The 21,695-nt window shown below is 53.1% G+C and overlaps 8 protein-coding genes across 8 annotated transcripts; 4 read left to right on the top strand and 4 right to left on the bottom strand.

The window, feature by feature from the left end:
• Nucleotides 1-184: 184 nt before the first annotated feature.
• BO97DRAFT_358877 (ribonuclease P protein subunit p40) lies at nt 185-1,957 on the top strand (the record flags this gene model as incomplete). The annotated part of the gene is made up of 7 exons (XM_025692291.1): nt 185-514; nt 574-718; nt 773-835; nt 894-995; nt 1,052-1,198; nt 1,272-1,629; nt 1,720-1,957. Coding segments are annotated over exons 1-7 (1,197 nt in total), but the record flags the coding sequence as incomplete, so codon positions are not given.
• A 3,650-nt stretch (nt 1,958-5,607) lies between these two features.
• Nucleotides 5,608-7,535, bottom strand: BO97DRAFT_333506 (bifunctional ATP-dependent DNA helicase/ssDNA endodeoxyribonuclease DNA2; the record flags this gene model as incomplete). The annotated part of the gene is made up of 2 exons (XM_025691363.1): nt 5,608-5,859; nt 5,937-7,535. 2 exons carry the CDS (start codon nt 7,533-7,535, stop codon nt 5,608-5,610), a joined length of 1,851 nt encoding a protein of 616 aa, XP_025556384.1.
• Nucleotides 7,536-7,990: 455 nt separating this feature from the next.
• BO97DRAFT_401908 (uncharacterized protein) lies at nt 7,991-9,000 on the top strand. The gene is made up of 2 exons (XM_025694367.1): nt 7,991-8,492; nt 8,608-9,000. The coding sequence occupies exons 1-2, from the start codon at nt 8,233-8,235 to the stop codon at nt 8,693-8,695; spliced, it is 348 nt and encodes a 115-aa protein (XP_025556383.1). The 5' UTR covers nt 7,991-8,232; the 3' UTR covers nt 8,696-9,000.
• On the bottom strand, nt 8,921-10,275 carry BO97DRAFT_2529 (carbon-nitrogen hydrolase family protein). Its single transcript, XM_025690861.1, has 5 exons — nt 10,155-10,275; nt 9,987-10,079; nt 9,645-9,928; nt 9,507-9,585; nt 8,921-9,449 (listed from the first exon to the last, which is right to left on the bottom strand). The coding sequence occupies exons 1-5, from the start codon at nt 10,164-10,166 to the stop codon at nt 9,093-9,095; spliced, it is 825 nt and encodes a 274-aa protein (XP_025556382.1). The 5' UTR covers nt 10,167-10,275; the 3' UTR covers nt 8,921-9,092.
• Nucleotides 10,276-10,396: 121 nt separating this feature from the next.
• On the top strand, nt 10,397-13,639 carry BO97DRAFT_358868 (exosome catalytic subunit DIS3). Its single transcript, XM_025692290.1, has 2 exons — nt 10,397-10,650; nt 10,712-13,639. Exons 1-2 carry the CDS (start codon nt 10,455-10,457, stop codon nt 13,618-13,620), a joined length of 3,105 nt encoding a protein of 1,034 aa, XP_025556381.1. The 5' UTR covers nt 10,397-10,454; the 3' UTR covers nt 13,621-13,639.
• Nucleotides 13,640-13,823: 184 nt separating this feature from the next.
• On the bottom strand, nt 13,824-15,855 carry BO97DRAFT_439195 (MCT family MFS transporter; the record flags this gene model as incomplete). The annotated part of the gene is made up of 2 exons (XM_025697964.1): nt 15,196-15,855; nt 13,824-15,128 (listed from the first exon to the last, which is right to left on the bottom strand). Exons 1-2 carry the CDS (start codon nt 15,409-15,411, stop codon nt 13,824-13,826), a joined length of 1,521 nt encoding a protein of 506 aa, XP_025556380.1. The 5' UTR covers nt 15,412-15,855.
• Nucleotides 15,856-16,632: 777 nt separating this feature from the next.
• Nucleotides 16,633-19,862, top strand: BO97DRAFT_474297 (LIM domain protein). Its single transcript, XM_025700312.1, has 3 exons — nt 16,633-16,989; nt 17,101-19,097; nt 19,159-19,862. The coding sequence occupies exons 1-3, from the start codon at nt 16,890-16,892 to the stop codon at nt 19,477-19,479; spliced, it is 2,418 nt and encodes an 805-aa protein (XP_025556379.1). The 5' UTR covers nt 16,633-16,889; the 3' UTR covers nt 19,480-19,862.
• Nucleotides 19,863-20,040: 178 nt separating this feature from the next.
• Nucleotides 20,041-21,514, bottom strand: trm8 (tRNA (guanine46-N7)-methyltransferase). Its single transcript, XM_025699595.1, has 3 exons — nt 21,220-21,514; nt 20,950-21,137; nt 20,041-20,856 (listed from the first exon to the last, which is right to left on the bottom strand). The coding sequence occupies exons 1-3, from the start codon at nt 21,393-21,395 to the stop codon at nt 20,150-20,152; spliced, it is 1,071 nt and encodes a 356-aa protein (XP_025556378.1). The 5' UTR covers nt 21,396-21,514; the 3' UTR covers nt 20,041-20,149.
• Between the last annotated feature and the right edge of the window lie 181 nt (nt 21,515-21,695).

Here is a 21,695-nt window from a genome sequence, read left to right as displayed (position 1 = left end):
TTATATCTCTGATATTACCTGCCCTTTCCTTACCTTATTTCTGTAGAGTCGATTCCAAGTAAGCCATCGTCAATGGCGGAACGGGTCAGGTGACCTGAAAGCTCGCTGAATTCCTTTTCTCTATCAATCAGATATAGTTCTCTACCAGTATTGAGAAGTCACCATACGATATCATACAATCGCCTTCGTTGTGAGCAGACTGTTGAGTCCTTACTTGGAGTCTGCCCGGCCAGTGAAGCTGAGACGATAAAATCTCGGGTCTGGATCGCGTCCGAACTTTTTTTCAAAGTGGTGTAACAAACATAAACCAGACATCCTGCAGCTGGAACAACTGATAGCACTCGCAATTCTCTTGATACTGTCTTGCAACATGCTAGAATTCAACGATGACGCCTCGAGGCGCGAAAAGTGCTTCACCTGTCTAGGACAGCTGCCTCCATACATCGATCCTAAGCAACCACCGACGAAGAAGGCTCCCTTCGCCGCCGTTCTGGGCCATCCATTCATCCATACGGTAATATTGTCATGTATTTCGGCTTTCACAATAGAGATCACTGTCTAACAATCTCCCAGGTGGAAGTCACATTACCTAAAGAAGCCCACACGACCATCCAAGCATCGCTGGACAGCAGGCTACAGAAACTCCGCTATGCGAGGGTGTTCATGTCCCTGTCGTCTCTACTTGAGCCCGACTTCTTCAACACCTATATCAAGACAGGTGACCTCATTCAATCGTGTCCGGCTGTGGCCATGAGGTACTGACTTCCTGTAGGAAACATCCTCATGATATCAGAGGGCCGATCAGGCTCCGACAGCGTCTTCACTCTCCGGGACGGTACGCTGCCACCCGTGAACCTCACCATGTGAACGAGCTCCACTAATCAAATCCCCAGGTATCCTCAAACTCGAGCTCAGCAGAGAGATCTTCGAGCGAACCGGTCTAACCGGCAAGCCCGTCCGCAGCGGAGGCAGAAAACACGCGAAAGAGCGATATGGTATGCTACACCACCTTTCTAACCCTTCTCTTGAGAAGCTAACTCCCTCAACCCAGTCATCGAACTCAACCTCCGCCTCCCATCCATGCTCCACGGCAAAAAGGGCTTCAAGCGGATAGAATATGCCTTCCAGAACGTCCTCACTCAATCCGTCGCCTGGCTCTTCTTCGACCTCTCATCCACTACCAACGGCATCGCCGACGGTAACTCCCACCCTATCTCTACCTACCTACTCGATCGCCAGTCTAAATAGGTACTAACCACCAGCTAAAACAGATGACCTCTCCCTAAAAGGCAACCACCCGCAAATCATCCCCTGCGAGCCCGTCCTCACCGAACACCCCAACATCCTCGTGCCCCCGCTCGACACTCTCAAACTCACCGATCCGCCTTCTACCGCCGGCAGTAGTAGTAGCCCAGAAGCGCTGCAGAACCAATGCACCGAGATCGCCGAGTGGCTAGCCATGGTGTCGCTGGCCTCGCCGCGCGTCTCCGCCGCCGACGACGTGGATCCGTACCTGTCGCGCTACTGTGTCCCGGACGCGGACGAGGCCAAGGCTACCGATCTGGTCACCCTGCGGTGGCGGGGTCTGATTCCTTCGAAGTGGGTTGTGGGGTTGCTTGTGGACTTACTGTGCGTATCCTCCCCGTTTCTCTCATTCTCTAAGGTGTAGGTTGTTTCATAGTCGCTAACCGAAAGGATGTTATGTGTTGGTTTCAATAGGCGGGAGACGGCTGCTAGTAGCTCTGCTGTATCGTCCGCTTGGTTTGCGATCTCGGCCCAGGCATTGGGGAGGGAGGCTGTGGAGGCGCGGGACGGATACACGCTTTTGGTGCTACCGGCGTTACCTGCACCTGCGGGGGCAGAGGAGGAGGAGAAGGTTGGCAAGGAGGAGATCGTCGCTGCTAGGAGGATGGGGCGGCACTTCGTTAGTTGGGAGTTTGTGGGCGCTTCCGTTCTACAGTAGGGATATGGATAACCTTTGTTTCCTCGGGGAACAAAAAGTACGCTTGAATATATACCCCTTGTTACAGACTGTGAGATCCTGGTAAGAAAGATTTATTGTCTCGTTAATAGACTAAAAGATATGAAGAGTTTAGACATCCTGGATATAACTGGCACGAGCTGTTTATCTATCTCCTGATAAGATATTCCAAAAATAAATCAATAACTCCAGTAGGTCTCAATACAACAAACCTAAACCCAAATCCATAATCCATCCCAACAGACCGCAACGCTCGAATGATATCTCTTAACCAATACTCATCACGAAAACCAGAACACAAACAATTCGTCATCATCCAACAAGGTCATTGACCACATCCTGCAGAACCGGTCGGTTTCCAAGTACCTTATTCCCGCTCATCAATTTCGCCCCCTTCTTGGCCGGTTTCCTCAAACCTTGCGGAGTGAGTCGCGTCTGTACCGGACTCAACGGTTTGCGGCCCGTCTTCTTGCCCGCGGAAGTTGGCGAGCTCCTCTTCTTCGGGCTGGGCGTTGCCCGGCCATGCAACGAGGAGGGTTGCGTCAAGCCCGTGCTGTCGGATTCGAAGATGTGGTTCTCGAGGGCGTTCTTCGGGAGATCGTAAACCCATCCGCGATCTTGGACCAGCTTTACGTACTTGCCGAGGAGCTCGTTGCCGTCGCGCAGGGTGCTCTTGCTGCCGACCACGAGCAGCTTGGTGCGTGCGCGGGTGAAGGCGACGTTGACGCGGCGCCAGTCGCGGAGGAGGTCGCCAACGTGGTTGTCTGCGTTGCTTCGGACGCAGCTCAGGATCACGATCTCTTTGTCCCGGCCCTGGAATTTGTCGGCGGTGTGCATCTCGAGATCGGGGAGGTAGCGGCTGAGGTTGAGCTTGAGAATTGAGAGTTGGCTTCGGTAGAATGTGATGACACCGATGCTGCGTGCTGGGATGCCGCAGGAGATGAAGGCCTCGACCAGCTGGGTGCAAAGTATGGCTTCGGTGGGGTTGACGATACGTGAGCCGTTGGTTTCATCCACGGCAGGCGTGGCAAGTGTATCTGTGTTGACGAGGCGGGTCTTGGCCGAGGGGTCGACGAGATCACGCAGCCAGCAGCGGCCCTGACTTGTCCCCAAGCATACCTGTTTCTGATTTGGAGATTGTGGGAACTGACTGGGGTGATGCTGTTTGATCCCATCGATGTTGGGGATTTCTAGAGAGCGTACTGCAACCTCTGGTGTCCCACATTTGAGATGGCCTGAGTAGATGAGATTGTTGGAAAGAAGCATGATGTCTTCGCACATTCGATATTGATGCTCAAGGTTGACGACAGACTCCGGATGGGCGTCGGAAAGCAGTTTGAAAAGACTGACATCGAGACCACCTTCTTGGGCTTCTTTGTTTTGCACTAGCGGAGGTAGCTGATAGTGATCACCGACGAGAATAAAGGTCCTTGCCATGCGGATTGGGCCTAGACAAACAGGTAATGTGATTTGGGATGCCTCATCCACAATACAGTAATCAAAGACCCTTTGGCTGAAAACACTGTGGCTAACCCCGAGGCAAGTGGTTGCCACCACCTGCGATTCTTCATACGACGCCTTGAGCTCTTCAATGGTTTTCTTAGGGATAGCCGCGAGGTCAGCAAATTGCTGAACATCTGGATGTACCTTTGTAGTAGCGCCAACTCGAAGAATGCGGAAGTTGTCGTCCCGGATCTTCAGGAGGATGTTGTCAACAGCTGTATGGGTGTAAGAGGTGAGAAGGACGCTCTTTCCCTGCGCAACTAGTGCACGAATGATGTGGGCGATGGTTGTGGTCTTCCCCGTTCCTGGCATTCCAAGTACCAAGGCATAGTCTTGAGCACTCATGACTTTGTCAATCGCCTGTTTCTGATCGATATTCAAGTTGGCTTTGTCGATGCCAGGAAGAGTATGGCCAGACAGTACGGGTCTGAATGTAGGCGCCTCACCCTCAATGATCAATCTCCGCAATTGCTTGGCTTGGAAGAGGTCCTTTTCCATCATGGAAACAAGGTTTGTTCGGACAATTGCCATGCCATTACTAAACTCGTCCTTATCCAAACGGTAAACAGCTTCTTCTTCCAATTCTACCGGTGGGGAAGAGACGCCTTCGTCAAGTATCTCCATTATCCCCTTGAAGGACTGATTATGTGTGACGTCGAAGCCTTTCATCCGCGTTCGAGTATTGTGTAGCTTTCTGTCAACTGTGACGGTGATGCGTTTCGCGCTGACCTGGACGACATAGCCATTCGCGAGAGCAAAGTGGCCTTTCTCATCGGAAACCACTATCGGCTCACCAATGCTGAGCTGAGATTCGGTAAATGAAAACCCTGGAGGCGCCTGCTTCTTGTGAAAAGTGTATCGAAACCGATTGATCTTCGGACCATCTGTTTCCTCATAGGTTGAATTAGGGTCAATCACGACGTTGCCAAAACAGCGGCCCAGAGCTTCGCGCTCACTGCTCAACAGAGTCCAGAGCTCGCGCTTGAACCTTATCATGCTTTGTTCCTCTTTTGTCAATAGTTCGTCCCATTTCTTGAAAAATTCCTGGTGCTGTGAATTCAGGTGCTGGGTAGCTTTGACAAAATCGTCACCAAGGCCACTCGTCTCTCCATCGCCATTATCAGCAAGCTTATGATAGATGAAACAAGCTGTCTTCGAGTAGCATTTATTGCAAAACGCGGCCTTCTTGACCATTGGAGGTAAGTGTGTCCTCTGACGCATGTACCCAACCACACGGTTCCGTTGCTGAACCATTTGAAGAAGTTCATGTCGAATGCCACGAATACGGAAGATCTTCGATGTTTCGAGGTAGTATAACAGACCGAATGTGCAATCAATGTCTAACGGGCAAAGAGGGTCAGTTAGCAGTCGTTCCGAAACTCAGTTCTCCGAAAAATCTTGGGGTATATCAGCCTACCATAACGATCAGAGAGAAGTAGTGTGTAAAGCGCCGTTTGGGCCCGATGCGCCTGGTTTGTGTCTCTGTTGCCCGTTTTCAGCTCAAGAGGCACAAGCAGCGTCTTGTCTTTGCTTTCCTCCGTGCAGGCAACTTGAACCGTGGCGTCAATATTTCCTTTAAGTCCGTACATGGGAGACCAAATGTGCTCCTCAACTTCGAGGAGCTTATTTATACTCAAGCGAAGTTTGGAGTTGTGCCGATCCTCGACGACCGAGTCGGCCTTGTTTCAGGAGTTAGTCTTGTGACCTCAAGTCGGGAAGAGTTATACTCACGCTTGGCTTTGCCTGAAGGAAGCGTTCTGCCCAATCCTGCACGCCTGGAATCCTGCTCATCACATATTCAATGGCTTCTGCAACGGTCAATCGAATCAGGTATAGATCCTCAATGCGCTTGACAATCACGTCCTCCACCAACAGCCTCAATGAAGTCGTATCCCACCGGTTGACCTTCAGTGCTTCTTGAAAAAGCTCGTGGAATATATTGCCGAAGACCTGTGCTTTTCCGACATCAGTTGTGTTTTTGATGCGTTCCTGGAGAACAGCGCGACGCTGGCAGGTGATAGAATCGGCCACAATAGTTGCCGATACTAGATGATCCGGATGAAGTATCACCATATTATTGGAATCGTCAACTATGCAATGGCCTGTTGAATCAAATTCCCCGATCAGGTGAATATATGACTCCTTGGTACATGGGCTATCGGACCATGACTCCCGAAGGATGACCACTTTCTTGTCTTCTCTGGATCTTTCATCTTGTACAAGTAGTACCTGTTTACGGTGTCAATAAATGGGGCTATGCGGGCGTGTAATTGGCTGACCTGTTCTGGTTGGACGCGTCCTCTGGGGCTTGTATACGCTGACTCAGCAATGTCAATGATCAGATAGCGTTTGATAGTTTGTCGACTTCTAAGATTCTATGGAGAAAATACTTAGCATATCTATAACGTGCATTGATTCACTAGGAGAGACAAACATGGTTTGATCCATCTACTCCTGATTGTCTCATAGACTGTTCGATAGCATCCATGTCTAAGCTACCATCGTCAAACTCATCGCCAGAAGAGATGTCAGTGTCTTTCTTCATCTCATTGGCTGATCCAACTGTTGCTGCAAAATCATAGCGCCGGGGTTCAGTGCCGGACAGCGGCTGTTCCGGCACATTTGGCCCTTTGGGTATGGGCCTTGCCAGTTTCATGCTAGGTGTTTTATCACACTCGGCAAGGAGATCTTCTATATTATCAGAAAGATCATCAAAGTCGTCGTCGTCAAATTCATCATCGTCAAGGTCAAAGTCTTTATTGTTGTTCATGGTCATTTCCGCTTTTGATGTCGCTGTGCCGGTAACATTAGAGGCCGTCGTCTCTTGGAGCGATGGAGCTCCCTTATGTGGCGGTGGTGCCGTCAATTTTGCAGGATTGCTATTCTCTGCAAGGTTGCGTGGTGGATTAGTAGCTTCCACGAAAGGATCTATTGATGCTTCTGCAAGTTCGAGAAAGTCCTCATCAAACTCATCGTCCCCATAATCGGAGGACAGATCTTGGACAAGTTCTGTCTCCTGGGGAATGATTTCAGCTTCAAGGGGCTCGAGCACATCGCTAGCCTTCTTAGGAGAGCAGCAAGGACTTCTGCCGCCTGTCGGAGATGCCAAATGACTCTTTGATGCTTTGCCGCGCTTTGGAACTGGTGACGAGTCTGGAGCAACTGATCGTTCAGGTACCTTTTGCAAGGTCCTCTCCATCTGCTTGACGAGAGTGCTCAGATTGGAAGCTTGGTTGTTACCCGAATCCACGACATTACTCCTTGTTCTGGAGAAGATGCCACGACCCCCACCAAACCTTTCGCCGTCGACTCTTCTCCGCTTCGCCTTTGAAGTAGGCCACTCAGCATTGCAGCTATTTGACCGTCTCAACCCAGAACTGCCTCGTCCTGTTCGGGCCGATGCGGGTGTTTGTGGGGAAGATGAAAGCAGATGCGCAAATCGTGGTTGAGGAAGTTCGCCGGTGCCATTGGCAAGGGACTTACCCACATAGTTGTTCCATAGTTCGGTGGCAAGATCATGCTGAGGAGTTTTAATCAGGGACTGGTCATTTTGTAAATCGGCCGATCCTTTTCGCTTGCCTTTCGAGGTTGCTGCCAGAGGCGAACTAGTTGGCGACGAGCTGTGCCGACGCTTCTTGCCGTGCATTGCAGGTGTTTGTGACATTGGATCGGCGTTGGAACTCGCAGGGACATGTTGCCAAGTGACGTAGTCTTCGGGCGTGAACTCTTGCCCTGGGGCACTATTGAAAGCATCCTCGGCATTGCTAATCAGGTCTGCTAGGGGAATCCGGTTTCCTGGTGTCTGGGGGCATTCTTTGAGAGGCTTTTGTTCGGTTGTCTCGATCGTAGGTGGGTTCGTATCTGATTCTGCCTGTTTCTTTTCTACCACGCCATTCAACCACGACGTTTGATTCTCCTTGTCCGCATGACCAGTTGTCGCGGCCTTTTGAGGGGTCTTCTCTGGATTTCGTTCGTCTTTGCTGTATCGGAATGCGTTCAACTTGGAGCGAGATTGGGAGGATATTTTATATGCTCCCGAAGCTCTGTTCATGTTGTTCATGGTTGGTGTTGATCGTGGGGTTGAGGCCAACCAGATATATCGGTCACAGAAATTCGAATGATACTTTCACAGCAACGCGTACGAAGCGACTGACGGCGACGGTAGCGCAGAAATCAGACCGTGAATTGCACCTACATCCGATAGGCAATTGATGAGATCTTGCTGAAAGGAATGGCGGGGGCCGAGGACCGTGACAGTGGATGGAGTTTCAACATAACTTGGTAATCGCATGTAATGGCACTTTGGTAGCACGCACGATGCGATAAGCCAATCTAATTAGGCCCGAACGCGTCGCGCGTCGAGTGTTCCTGCCTCAGGTGTGTGGAATGTATTGCCTGCATTTTCAGGCCGAAAGGCGGTCCAGGAAATTTGCTCAAATGGGACTAGCGGCTGAGACTCCAGCAAGTCATCGGCCTTTTGCGGCTTCTGAACATCAACCGCTCGACCGTCTCGTCACCCCTCCACCTAGCTCCTCCTGCCCGCTCCGACGAAAGAAGTCGATTCCGAAATCCCTCAATTGACTCGACTATCGCCATCGCTGGTCGACCGGATCGTTTTGAACTCGGTGCTCCGTACCATCAACCCTTGCTTCGTCGCCTCAGACAGGGATCCTCACCCGCCACCGCCTGTTTCTTATTGCTCAGCACGAGGTTTCTCCAAACCTCAACAGATAACGACCATATTCACAATGTCTGCTCGCCCATTGTCATCCTGCCTTCGCGCCCGCTGCGCTCCCCTCCGGGCTCAGAATGTCCAGAGCTTCTCGACCCGAAGCAACCTCCGTGCCGCCGACCACGGTGACCACTATGATCCCCCGACCGGATACCTCTTCGGCTTGAAGCCCGGCCAGAAATACCAGAAGGAGGGCTGGGAGAACATTTGGTACTACGGATTCATCGGCAGTCTGCTCGTCACCGGTGTCGCATATGTTTTCAAGCCCGACACTTCGTAAGTTCGGCCCTCGTTACCCCCCAGGCTCCTCGGCTGGCCTTTGCGTCACACGGAGCTCGTCGTCATCCCAGGCGGAAATACTGTGCTCGTTCTTTACTAACAGGCTTTTTAGGATACAAACATGGGCTCTTGAAGAGGCTCGCCGGCGGCTGGAGGCTGAGGGCATCTTGGAGGACCCTGATAAGGCCCAGCGCAAGTAAAGCGCACAAGTCACAATTCTCCCTTGTACTTTGTACATAGATTGGCCGGGCATGAAAGATGATGATTGATTGAGTGGGTTACACGTGTCATCAGGCACATACCGGTCCGATCCTAGACAGGGCTTTCCATTTCACTGCTGGCTTTTCTTTCCTTTCTTGTTACCTGCGTGTATCTTGTCACCTTATATCCTTTCATTGGCTTGCTTTATGAATTCGGGAGCGGAAGAGAAAATAAACCAAGGCTTTCTGATGAAATCTACCTCATGCAAATCACTTTAGGATACTTTCAATGAACCTCCCTCTCCGGTATCTTTCTTTACTTCAGCCATAATATCGGGAATCCTGAGAGAGAGAAATGTACGAGGCCATGTGATTCGTGTTGGAATACTTCCGCTGGCTACACCTCAGGATATATGTCTGTGCGTCTGAGTAAGGGCATTTCCCTCCTAACCTTTGCAAGGAGGTCCAAGTCGATGTCAGCAACAGCGATTTGTGGTTCCTCATAATCATCTCCGAGTCTCGCTACCACCTCTCCCCATGGATTTACAATCATCGAATGGCCATAGCTTATTCGCTTCTCGTTGTGTGGTCCGGCTTGTGCAGCTGCTATCACATATGACTGTGTCTCGATGGCTCTAGCTCGCAGGAGTGTTTCCCAGTGCGCTCTACCGGTGGGAACTGTAAATGCCGACGGGTAGGCGATAATCTGGGCGTCTTGACGCCTCAGAGCCAGACTGAGCTCGGGGAAGCGCAACTGCCACGCCCATTAGCCGGACTGGACATAGCTCAGTAGTAACGACACATAACTCACGTCGAAGCAGATTGATAAGCCCACGCGCCCGATGGGTGTTTCAAAAGGCGGTAGTATTTCCATGCCTTTCTCGACACTCCTGTTCATGAAGGTCGGTAAGTGAAGTTCATCTAGCTGCAAGACGTAGGGTCAACTCACGCGCTTTCTTTCAGCACAGGTCCACCTTTGATATCGACATCGAACAGATGAACTTTTTGGTAGCGCTGTGTGATAACACCTGTCTCATCGATCCAGATAAGAGTGTTCTTCGTTCTGTCGTTGGATGCAGGCTCATGGATTCCCACATTGATTTGTAGCTTGGCTAGTTGAGCTTCTTTCTGCAGGCCAAGGACAAATTCATTATCTTGCACGGAGCGCGCAAGAGATATCGTCTCAGCAGGCGAGGAACCAATGTAATCTGAGGCTTCGGGGAGAAACAATGCCTGGTATAAATTATGTTAACTATTCTTGTCTAGAAATGTTACAGGCCAGTGGTCTTACCTTGGCACCAGCTGCAGCTGCTTTACGGACCAGCGTTCGGCATTGCGCCAGGTTGGCTGCCAGACTCGCAGTTGAGCATAGTTGACCCACGGCCTACACCGTCGAAGCATATATATCAGTGATTTGATGCGATCGAGGGCTTGAAGGAAGGTCAAGCCAAGTACCTACTGCTAGAACCATGTTATTCAATTTATGTAGAGTCAAGCACCCAGCAGACAAACCCAAATGATGATATGCACCAAGAGTGTTGATGATGATGGTGGGATATAGCTTCTTATCACGGAATCAGTCAGTAGATGCGATGCCCGCAATTACGTCGGCAGACTTTCCCGTTTCGGGCCGATAATCGCCATCCCGCTTCAAATCAGAACTGAGCGAATCTCGCCGACAGCATCCACCAGCCTACCATTCAGCATTTTGTCGCTTTGATCACAGCGCTGCTACGACCGCAGCTGCGACACAGACAAGATGAAGAGCTTACGAAGGGATCTCTCCTCGAACCCCCAGGCCCAAAATGTCACCAGCAAAATCTTCGTCCGGTCCACGAAAAGTGGGAAGGTGCAAAAGATCGTTCGCGAGCTTTATCTAAGACAGGATATTCCTTGCTCGTCGAAGCTTTGCGTGGCGTGTCCGTCGGTCGCCCCAGCGGATGCGAATGGAAATAGTGAGGAAGATGTCCTACAAACCTCATCGATGATGGATGTGGCTAATGCGGCGATTCTTAGTTACGCCGTTCGTCCTGTCCGAACAACCTGCGGGCACCAAAGCTTTCCCTCGCGGCCACTACCTCGTCCCTGATACGAATGCCTTGTTGAATGGAATGGACCTCTTCGAACACACCGGAGCTTTCTACGATGTCATCATCCTGCAGACCGTTCTTGAGGAGCTGCGGAACCAGTCTCTTCCCCTCTACAACCGCTTGCTTGCGCTGATCAAGACCGATGAGAAGCGCTTCTATCTCTTCTTTAACGAGTTCCGCCTGGAGACCCACGTTCGGCGTGGCCCCGACGAGTCGATCAACGACAGAAACGACCGAGCCGTCAGAGCTGTAGCTAAGTGGTACATGGGGCATTTGCAGTCTACGGCCAAGAAGGGCAAGAAAGAGCGGTCGATCCCGGCCATTGTCGTTATCACGGACGATAAAGAGAACCTCCGGAAGTCGAAGGACGAAAACATTACGGCGTTGTCGTTGACGGATTACGTTTCGGGTCTGGAAGATTCCGACAGGTTACTGGACATGATCAACGAGTCGAGAGAAGCGAGAGAAGCAAAGGGCGCACGCGGAGAACTCTTCTACCCCGAGTATTACACCATGTCAAAGCTTCAGACGGGTTTGAGGGCTGGAACATTGCACCAGGGCGTCTTCAACGTGTCGCCATACAACTACTTGGAGGGCTCTGTTAACGTTCCGGCGTTTGACAAGCCTCTGTTAATCCTGGGTCGCGACAACAGCAACCGAGCAATCTCTGGAGACGTTGTTGTGATTGAAGTATTGCCAAAGGACCAATGGAAGACTCCTTCAACCAAGCTTGTCGACGAAGAGGCTGTGACCAAGAATGACAACCCGGATGCCGAAGACAACGAGGCGGTTGTCACGGAGAGAGAACGCAAGGCCCTGCAGGAGGAAGTCAAGAAAGCACATGGAAAGAACTCCGAGGGCAGGCCACAGCCAACAGCCAAGGTCGTTGGTGTGATGAAGCGGAATTGGCGCCAATACGTCGGCCATGTCGATTCAGGCTCGGCAGGCTCCCAGACCAGCTCGAGTCGACGACAGCAAAATGTCTTTGTTCTGCCCATGGATAAACGTGTGCCCAAGATCAGGTTACGCACTAGACAAGCCGCTGATCTCATGGGCCAACGTATCCTGGTCACTATTGACGCTTGGGATCGCGATTCACGGTACCCCACCGGACACTTCATCCGGTCGCTGGGAGAATTAGAAACCAAGGGAGCCGAGACAGAGGCTTTGTTGCTTGAATATGACGTTCAATACAAACCTTTCCCCAAGGCTGTCCTTGACTGCCTTCCTGCGGAGGGCCATGATTGGAGAGTCCCCGAGAGCAAAGAGCACATTGGCTGGAAGGGGCGGAGGGATCTTAGAGACCTTCTTATCTGCAGTATCGATCCACCTGGCTGTCAGGATATTGATGACGCTCTGCATGCGCGTCCACTGCCTAACGGTAACTTTGAAGTCGGTGTTCACATCGCCGACGTCTCACATTTCGTCAAGCCAAACAACGCCATGGACCTGGAGGCGTCGCAGCGTGGAACCACGGTGTATCTGGTTGACAAACGTATTGACATGCTGCCTCACTTGCTTGGTACAGACCTGTGCTCCCTCAAGCCATACGTTGAGCGTTACGCCTTCTCCGTCTTGTGGGAGATGACCCCCAATGCAGAGGTTGTGTCCGCGGATTTCACCAAGTCGGTTATCCGGTCCCGTGAAGCCTTCAGCTACGAGAAGGCCCAGAAGCGCATCGACGACCCTAAACAAACCGACGAATTGACCGAGAGCATGCGCACCTTGCTGCGCTTCTCCAAGATTCTCCGGCAGAAGCGTATGGACGCCGGTGCCCTGAACCTCGCGTCCCCCGAAGTCCGGATTGAGGCGGACAACGACGAAGTCGGCGACCCGCTCGCCGACGTCAAGACCAAGGCCATGCTTGAGACGAACAGCCTTGTCGAAGAGTTTATGCTTCACGCCAACATCACCGTTGCTTCCAAGATCTATAGCACCTTCTCCCAGACGGCCATGCTCCGCCGGCACGCCACGCCTCCCCCGCAGAACTTCGAAGAACTCATCAACCAACTCACCAAGAAGCGAGACATGCGCCTCGACGTATCCAGCTCCCGGGCGCTCGCCGACTCCCTCGATCGCTGCGTCGACGAGAAGAACCCCTTCTTCAACACCTTGGTCCGTATCCTGGCGACACGCTGCATGACCTCGGCCGAGTACTTCTGCGCGGGCGCTCACGCGGAGTCGGAGTTCCGCCACTACGGTCTCGCCTCGCCCATCTACACGCACTTCACCTCGCCCATCCGCCGCTACGCCGACCTGCTCGTCCACCGACAGCTCGCGTCAGCGATCGGGTACGAGGGCGAGGACGGCCGGGCCGTGGTGGAGGGGGTGATGACGCGCAACCGGCTGGAGGACATCTGCCGCAACATCAACTACCGGCACCGCAACGCGCAGTTCGCCGGCCGCGCCAGCATCGAGTACTACGTCGGGCAGGCGCTCAAGGCGCGCGGCGAAAAGATGGCCGCCGACGGCGTCGACGGCGGTATCGAGGAGGAAGGCTACGTGATGCGCGTGTTCGAGAACGGCGTCGTCGTCTTCGTGCCGCGCTTCGGCATCGAGGGCGTCGTCCGCCTCGAGGACTTCGTCCTGCCCAAGGACGCCGCCCTGCGCACCGTCGCCGAGCGCCGCGAGCTGGTCGTCCGCCGCCAGAGCGACTTCGATAGCGAGGAGTATACGCTTCGCGTCTCGAACAAGGGCGAATCCGACCAGGAGCACGGCGTTACTGTTGAGCTATTCCAGAAAGTCAATGTCAATGTCAGCTCCGTCAAGGAGGAAGGCGGTCGGGGCGCTGGAAAGCGTAGAGTGCGGATCTTGATCTTGGGTCGCGGTGCTTAGGGATAGTAAAGAAAGAAAGAAAAAGTGATATCAATATAATGACATGATTTTCGAGAATTTCGGCGTCTAGTGGTGTCTTTCTCTCGTAGGATGATTGTGCTGAGTCTAGTTATGTTCAATCTAACTTCTATTCCGACTATTGATATCTAGCGTCTTCAATCAGGTACATCTTTCAGTCTCCGCCTTCGCTTCTCCACCCTGTACTATACCCTCTGCAACGACACCATCCCACGCAGCAGACCGATCGGAGACCAAAGACTCATTTTTGGCGCTCCTCTACCTGTCGCCTGCGGATCCGTTCCCGCCGCAGCCTTCTCGATCTTCGACTCCTCCGGAGCTTCCTTCACTCCAGTCGGAGGCGAGGACCCAGCCAGTGATTTCCCTGCCGCCGTCTGCGCTAAGTCCGCAATCTTCCACCCCCTGACCAACCACAGACACAAGGACCCACCGATATACATAAACCCAGTGAAGATCTGCACGCGCAGATACACCGAGTCGCGGGCGTGATTGTCGCGCAACAGCAGAGCGATCGCCTCGGACACGGTGCAGGGAGGCACCAGCACCAGCCAGGTGATACTCAGCCCGCTGGGCAGGTCGCGGAGGCCGATGATCTCGGCGAGGACGGGGGTGACGGTCGCCCAGTAAGTCCCGGCGACGGTGCCGACGAGCACGGCAAAGAAGCAGACGACACCCATGCTGCGCGCAAAGGTCCAGATAACCAGACAGAACAGGCCGCACAGAAAGGTAAGGAAGGTGGCGATGTTGATGCGGCCGAGGCGGTCGCTGAACATACCGACGAAAGGGCGGCCGAGGCCTTGGCCGAGGTTGAGGAGGGCGCTGACCACGCTGCCCTGGTGCGAGGTTAGGCCGACGGAGAGGGCGAAGTTGGCGACGCTGAAGAGTAGGGCCACGTAGCCGAGCATGCTAAAGACGCCCCAGCCCAGAAACAACAGAAACTCCGGCCGCTTGAGGAGCGGCAGCGCGAAAGCCTGGTGTCGACTGCCCACGGCCTGGTTGCGGTCGCGCAGGAGATTGGCGCACACCAGATTGACGACGCAGGCGATGATGCCTAGGATGCGGAAGGCCCAGGGCAGGCCCAGGCGCGGGATTATGGCGCCGACGGCGAGCGAGTACATAAGGCCGCCCAGACCGGAGCCCGCGGCGTTGATTCCCATCGCGAGGCTGCGTCGCCGCGAGAACCACTGAGGGATGATCCCTACGCTGCCAACGAAGAGAAAGCCCATACCCCAGCCGAAGCAAACGCCTTGGCTGAGGAAGATGTGCCATCTTTGCGTGGCGAACGAGGAGCCGATGAGCGAAAGCGTCTCGAAGAAGACTCCCAGGTTGAGGGTCAGTCGCGTGCCGAAGACATGGATGAGGTACGTAGCCACGGGGGCCACAAGGAGTGCACACGATATACTCAAGCCACCAGTGAAGGCATAGGAGAGGGCGGAGGTGTTCGGGAACACATCGTGGGAGAGGTAGTAGGAGAGGAACACGCCGTAACTCTGTATCGGTTGGTTAGCCGTCGGCTACCCCCGGTGTAGCTTGCAGTCGTCCACGGCGAAGACTGACACTGTTGATTCCCCAAGTGTGGGCATTGATCCAGAACACACAAGCAACACAGACCCAACCATATCCTCCATCGGGGGGAACGTCCTGCTCATACTTGGACTCTGTGTCTAGAGGGGCCGACTCTTGTGGCTTATCCAGATCAGAGGGGGATTCTAGATTCGGATCGCTCTCATATCCTCGCGAATGGATGATGTCAATTGAAGTATTATCCGCCATGTTCGATTACATCCAACCAGGGAAGAGCAGAGTTTCGAGAAATCGAATGCTGGGCTAGACCTCGTGGGTTGCCTTTGGATCAGATACGCAACATGGAGCACGGTGTAGGCTTATCCCAGATGTGTGTCGACCTCAACCATGAGCAGTCGAGGGAAGTGAAACCAGACGGCCAAGAAGAGGAGAACAAGCGCATCTCGAAGGATAAAAGGAAAAGTTAAGTAAAGACAGAGGCTAAAGCTAAGGATGTGTCATTGATCTTTCCAACTTCAGACCGGGTTTGGCCCAAATTCAACCAGTCAAGGCCGTTGACAGCCACAGGTCGGCGAGCTGTCCGACTCGAAAAGAACCCCATCATTGGACCAACAGCCATCCATTCTCACACGAAAAGATAAGAGGGCTGGGCTCTGTGAAAGGGGTCCTTGATGTGCCGATTGACCCGGTGCGGAGTCTGGGGGGGGGAATACGAGTAGCGTCGGTGCATTGCGCCAGTAGGAGACTTTTTTGAATGATGACACCAGCTCCACTGCGAAGATGCGAATCCGGGGTTATCCACTGGGTCAGAAGATGACAAGTCCACTTATAGAGTATGCCAGCAACCCTGAATGGCACAGACATGCTTTGGAGATAGGAAAAGACTCCGAACGCCACGTGCGGCTGCACGGCATCAGGAAGGAGACTGCCATCGCACGGAAACTTGCGGGAAGTCTGCTTTCATAGTAGAAAGTACTCGTTTACATGTGCTTTGGGGTTACTCTTGCCTTAGGCACTTATCGTCTCGGCATCGCATCATCACTCATGAAGATTGGTCTAACCCAACCAGGTTTAGAGGGCCTGAATGACTCAGTCATGTTTCTCATGCCTCACGAACCTGGCAGATAACCTGACTAAGCTTATGCCTTTGTGCCTGAGTGCCTAAGTCTCTGGTTGTCCCGGGTGATGGATTCGAGACCCGGTCAATAACAATCATTATCATCATCATTGATGGTCAGAGCTCAACTCAGCTCAGCTCGTGAGGCTGAGGTGCCTGAGGAAATCCTGGTTCCTTTTCTTATCGTGCCCGTCTAATCTCCGGGATTTCATCTCCTCTTTTTATGTTTATCTATCCCCTGCTGCTGCTGCTGCTGCTGCTGCTGCTGCTGGACGGGGTTTGATATTTCTCATCCCCCTCACTAGTTCTCTAGTCTCCGATCGTCCATGCGCACTAGTATCCATCGCAGCAATCCTCGTTCCTCTGACACTGCAGATGAAACAAGTAACAAATCGACTTGGGCTGATCGGATCTGTCTAGTTCATTCCAGCTTGTCTCCGGTCCACTCGCCCCAGCCACCTTTCGGCCTCCCATTGGCTCTGTTCCGCTATATTAGACACTGACTTCATAGCCCTCCCTGCCTTGAGCAGCCAACTCATCAGCCGAAACCCCTCCCCTTCCCATCCCAAAATATTTTCCTGTTGTCTATGAATCCTCAGGATACATCTTCATGGCCAGTATGATGCATAGGCCTCAATTTCAGAAGCCCAAGGAGGGCCAACGAAAGTTCTCCCCGCCTGGCCCGACTTACATGTCCGACGACCAGATTGGTATGTTTATCTTGCCGCGCCAAAGAATTCTCTCCTTCGTCTGGCTATTCTGGCCTCAGATGGGCTGTAACCGCTTTGGGTTGGAATATCATGCTAATCTGCAACACACAGCAACCTATCTGAAAGATTTGCGGACAAATCGTCCTACGCGCCCTGGCGGATCTAGGCCACTTCCCGCAAGACCTGCTGCAGCGCCTTCTCATCCTCATGACGACCTACCTCCGCGAGCGGCATCAGCGATGTCGTCTTATGGTCCATCGCGGATGCAATCTAGCCCGCCCACCGCAGAGGCCGGATTCCCCCGGGCTACCAGTTCGCTTTCTAACCATAGACCAGCCTCTTCTTTAGGAGGTCCCACCGGACGTCCCTTGGTCCAGGAACCGAGGACGATCCCGATTAGGCAAACCGTATCACCGGCAAGGGCTTTCTCTCGTGTGGAACAGATTTCCTCAAGGCCTACGTACCGTGAGAACCCCCAGCGACGCATAGAAAAGGAAGAGGCCAGGTCCTTGCGTGATGCCTTGCAGGAGGTGGATCTCCATGATGAGCACGATCTTCACGCCGCTGCCCAAGATGAGGCCACCGAACTGGTATGGATGCATCAACATCCAGGTGTACCGTACAAGAACCCATATGCGCCTTACCACAACCCCGACTTGAGCGATCTGCAACAGAGTCCACCAAGGAATAGCTTCGCTTCTCAGAATGGTGGTCCCAGCTCCCCAACAGCACGCAGGGATAGCCGTCGAGTTGTCTATCAAGGATCGACCGTCAGCCATACCGGGACGAATGGCTTCCGGGGAAGTGATAGAAAGTCTACGTTCGGCGGCGACTCGCAAGCCATTTTGGAAGAAGCTTCAAGCCCGCCAAAGAGTCCAACCAAAGGAGGAAGCCTGCGAAGTGGCTTGAAAGTCAATTTTGCACTACCCCGGGAAGGGGAGCCATCAGTGGCCTCGGGCGACAGCCATGGGTTAGGTTTGACGAATGGCAGCAACGAAACATCAAGAGGTATCTTCAGAAACCCCAACGACCAGATCTACGAAGAGCCCCATCTCTCTCCTCGGAAGGATGAGGGTTCTCGTTTGATCTTCTCTAGATCCGAATCATCTGCCTTGAGGAATAAACCCCGCAATGCGCTTCCTCGCGGGTCCCGGCCCCTGCCTGGTCGCTTTGGTAGTCTCTCTTTTGTTGATAAGCTCTCCCGCTTCGAGATCCATAAGAATCCTCCGAGCCAAACGAGGAATCCTGAGTATACGACGAACGAGCCTCATTCCCAAGAAGCGCCGCCTGCAACTGAGGTTCAACAGCAGGAGGTCCCAACGAAAGATGGCCTGGAGATCCGCAGTGATGAACTTCGGGCCGCGACGAGCAAGAAACTCAGAGATCGCAGCACTAGACTCCCTATGCCGACTGCAGTGAGCGACCGAGCTGGCCGACCCATAGTGAGCTTCGATCCCACATGGAAACCTACTGAGGCGCAAAGCCCTCCCAAGCGCGACAGAGGCTGGGACGCAACACCGCAGCCACCGCCTTCCGCGCCCACGATTGAAGTGTCCGAAGCACCATCCGTACCAGTGATAAATCTTCCGGATGACAAGGAGCCCACCATTTCTGAGATCTCTGGCTCGCATAGGGGCTCAGGAATGGCCGTGAAGCCATCCCCGACCCCGCTTAAGAGTAATGCAGGCCTGAACCGGCCCCCTTCAAAGACCGCCACAGCATCACCGAGCCGCTGGCTGTCAACTTACACACGCTCCGGAGTTCCTACAGCCAAGTGTGAGAGCTGCTCGCTGCCAATTGCTGGAAAAATTGTGACTGCTGCTGGCACGCGATTCCATCCGGAATGTTTTGTGTGCCATCATTGTCAGACTCCTCTCGAGTGCGTAGCGTTCTACCAGGAACCCGACGCGAAGAGAAACGAGCGATTGGCTGAGTCACCAGCTGATGATGAAGAAGCTCACGCATTGAGATTCTATTGTCACCTTGACTTTCATGAGCTGTTCAGTCCCAGGTGCAAGAGCTGTAAGACTCCAATAGAAGGGGAAGTGGTTGTGGCGTGCGGAGCCGAATGGCATGTCGGTCATTTCTTCTGTGCTGAATGTGGTGATGTAAGAGAACCCCTTCTTTATTCCTTGAACCTCCCGCAGGCTAACCATCATCGAATTCTAGCCTTTCAGCTCAGAAAAACCATTCGTGGAGAAGGACGGGTTTGCATGGTGCTTGCAATGCCATTCCCGCCGTACGGCCCCTCGATGCCTAGGGTGCAAGAAGCCTGTTCTAGATGATGTCGTGATCTCCGCCATTGGCGGGCAGTGGCATGACCAGTGCTTTGTCTGTCATGAGTGCGGCGACGGGTTCGGTCCTGATGGCCGGTACTTCGTCCGAGAGGGCGAGCCCAAACGAACGGCCAAGGGCCGTATCATCGGCGGACCTGTCCAACTAGCCGTGTGTGAAAGATGCGAAGGCATCCGGCTGAAGGCATCTCCTTGAGGTCAGCCACCGCAACCCGCATAAATCCTGGTTCGATTCACCGCGGTGCGAGTTGATACATTCTTTCTCTTCTGGGAATGATGCGAGCCGGTGGCTCCACAATTTACCACTCTCCCGTCGCAGTGCTGTTCATCGATTGAGACAGGCTGTTGTTATACAATCTCTGGCCAAGTGCCGTTCTCGCTTTATTTCTCTTTTGTTGATTGCCGACTTACTATAAATCCACCATGTCATATGCATAGCAGCAAGCGGGAGTTCAGCACGCAGTATATTTGACACAATGTATGAGCATGAGAATCTTTGTTTTATGTTTGCGTTACGGCCGTGTTTTCTACAGGATGTTTTGATTTTGGCACGTTGCATTATTTCTTTAGTTCTCGAAGCATCATGACAATCGAAATGAGTTTGTTAGTACGGAGAAGTCAGCCCTGGTATAAAGAACCAGTCACAATTAGCATCACATACACACTACACCACACTACTCAACCTCTGATTCTCGGTCTCAAGCAAACACGCAAGAATCCAATGCAGTCGCAAAGCATATACAATTAATCTATACAACTCCATAACTTTTTCAATCCCAACCAAACGTTTCCTTTCAGAAGACGAAGAAGAGGAAGTGTCCAACCGAACAACAACTACCACCCTCATCCCAAAGAAAACCTCCACTCTAAGCCGACCAAACAGGATCCTCCTTCCGACGAAACACAGCAACATACTTGTTCCCCTTATTCCGGGTAACCTTCTTCGACTCCTCGGTCTCCTCGCTCATGACGCGCACACACTCATCCCTCGCCAGCTCCTCGTCCGTGAGCCGCTCGAACAGCTCCTTGACGCTGCCGGCGGCGTCCTCGTCCTCGCCCTCGCGGAAATGGTGGAGCACCCAGTGGTGGTACTCCTCGACGTCGGTGATGGTGTACAGCAGGCCGCCGGGCCGCAGGGCGTAGGCGTACTCGGCGTTGAGGGTCTCCGAGACGATGCGGGCCTTGTGCTTGCGGGCCTTGAAGTGCGGGTCCGGGAAGCAGATGAAGATCTTGGAGAGCTGGTGCTTGGCGAAGAAGTTGGGCAGGAATTTCATCGTGTTGCTGCGGATCGCGGTGATGTTTTGGTAGCCGCCTGGGACGAGCGTTGTGGGTTCGTTGGTGTTGTTGTTATCATCGTTGGGGGTGGATTCTGTGGTGTTGGGTGTCTCTGTTGAGGTGGGTTCGTTGGTGGTTTCTGTTGCTTCTGTGGTGGCTTGCGTGGTGGTATCGGTAGTGGTGGTGGTGGTGGTCGTGGTGGTGGAGGATTGGTTGGCTTGGAGTTGCTGTTGCTGGGCGCGGAGGGCTTGGATGCGAGTGGTCAGGTAGTCGAGGACGGAGACGCGGATTTCCATTCCTGAGTGTTGCAAACCGCGTTAGTGTCTGGTTTATGCGAGGTTTAAACGCGCCGGATGGGTTGGTCGCGATAACAGACGACAGTACTACATACCAACCATCAACGTCTCCGGGAGCAACGGCGCAAGTCCGACAAGCAGACCTCCGAATCCACACCCGATATCCACGACCTCAACATCCTTCAGCAGCTTGCGGGTGCCAATCAGGTTCGTCTGTGATGGGTCTGGGTTCACGTAGGCAGGGAAATGCGAGGCCCAGTCCATATGCGCCGGGCTGAGGGGGCTGTTGGAGAGAACCGAAGTTAGCCAGCCATCTGGCAAGGATAGGTGCAAAGCGCCGTGTATCGAGAGATAGGCCAACATACTATTGCAACTGATGGTCCGAGAAAGGATTCGCGTGCGCACGTTGACGGTAGAACTTCTTCTTGGGCAGCTTGACTCGAGTCGGGAGGCCTGTCTCGCTGCTGCCCTCGGGGTTCGTAGCGACTGCCTGCTTGCGATACTCATCGCGCTTCTGGCGTTTGGCGGGAGGAGGGGTCATTGTGATCGTCAATAAAAGATTCGAAAGTATCCAATTCCGGAGTATTGGGGTTAAAATAGACTGGCTCCAATGAAGTAGTCCAATGGCAAGACGTGCAGGGGGGGAAAAGAAGAACGGTGACAGAGCCTCGAACGAAACGGAAAATTCTCAAAGCGGAGTTTAGCTCGCTCGGTCTTCCATCGCGGGGCTGCCGCCGCCGCCCGCCTACGCTTATCGATACTACTATGAGCCAGTGAGCTCCAGAACAGACAACCTACTTGAACTACCTACCTTATGATTCACGCTATTGCACGACAATAT

This window comes from Aspergillus homomorphus, assembly GCF_003184865.1.
Source record: "Aspergillus homomorphus CBS 101889 unplaced genomic scaffold BO97scaffold_1, whole genome shotgun sequence".
Taxonomy (NCBI): Eukaryota; Fungi; Ascomycota; class Eurotiomycetes; order Eurotiales; family Aspergillaceae; genus Aspergillus; species Aspergillus homomorphus.
This window is presented reverse-complemented; position numbering and strand designations above follow the sequence as displayed.

Bases quoted from the DNA above. Each gene is read 5' to 3' on its own strand.
- BO97DRAFT_358868 (XM_025692290.1), top strand. From the start codon at position 10,455: ATGAAGAGCTTACGAAGGGATCTCTCCTCGAACCCCCAGGCCCAAAAT. The intron at 10,651-10,711 runs GTGAGGAAGATG...GGCGATTCTTAG, and splicing joins AGCGGATGCGAATGGAAATA to TTACGCCGTTCGTCCTGTCC.
- trm8 (XM_025699595.1), bottom strand. From the start codon at position 21,395: ATGACCCCTCCTCCCGCCAAACGCCAGAAGCGCGATGAGTATCGCAAG. The intron at 21,138-21,219 runs GTATGTTGGCCT...TCTCTCCAACAG, and splicing joins TCGGACCATCAGTTGCAATA to CCCCCTCAGCCCGGCGCATA. The intron at 20,857-20,949 runs GTATGTAGTACT...TGCAACACTCAG, and splicing joins CCCGGAGACGTTGATGGTTG to GAATGGAAATCCGCGTCTCC.
- BO97DRAFT_474297 (XM_025700312.1), top strand. From the start codon at position 16,890: ATGGCCAGTATGATGCATAGGCCTCAATTTCAGAAGCCCAAGGAGGGC. The intron at 16,990-17,100 runs GTATGTTTATCT...TGCAACACACAG, and splicing joins CATGTCCGACGACCAGATTG to CAACCTATCTGAAAGATTTG. The intron at 19,098-19,158 runs GTAAGAGAACCC...ATCGAATTCTAG, and splicing joins TCTGTGCTGAATGTGGTGAT to CCTTTCAGCTCAGAAAAACC.
- BO97DRAFT_401908 (XM_025694367.1), top strand. From the start codon at position 8,233: ATGTCTGCTCGCCCATTGTCATCCTGCCTTCGCGCCCGCTGCGCTCCC. The intron at 8,493-8,607 runs GTAAGTTCGGCC...CAGGCTTTTTAG, and splicing joins GTTTTCAAGCCCGACACTTC to GATACAAACATGGGCTCTTG.
- BO97DRAFT_2529 (XM_025690861.1), bottom strand. The intron at 9,586-9,644 runs GTGAGTTGACCC...CTTCATGAACAG, and splicing joins CCTGTGCTGAAAGAAAGCGC to GAGTGTCGAGAAAGGCATGG. The intron at 9,450-9,506 runs GTGAGTTATGTG...TGGGCGTGGCAG, and splicing joins GCTTATCAATCTGCTTCGAC to TTGCGCTTCCCCGAGCTCAG.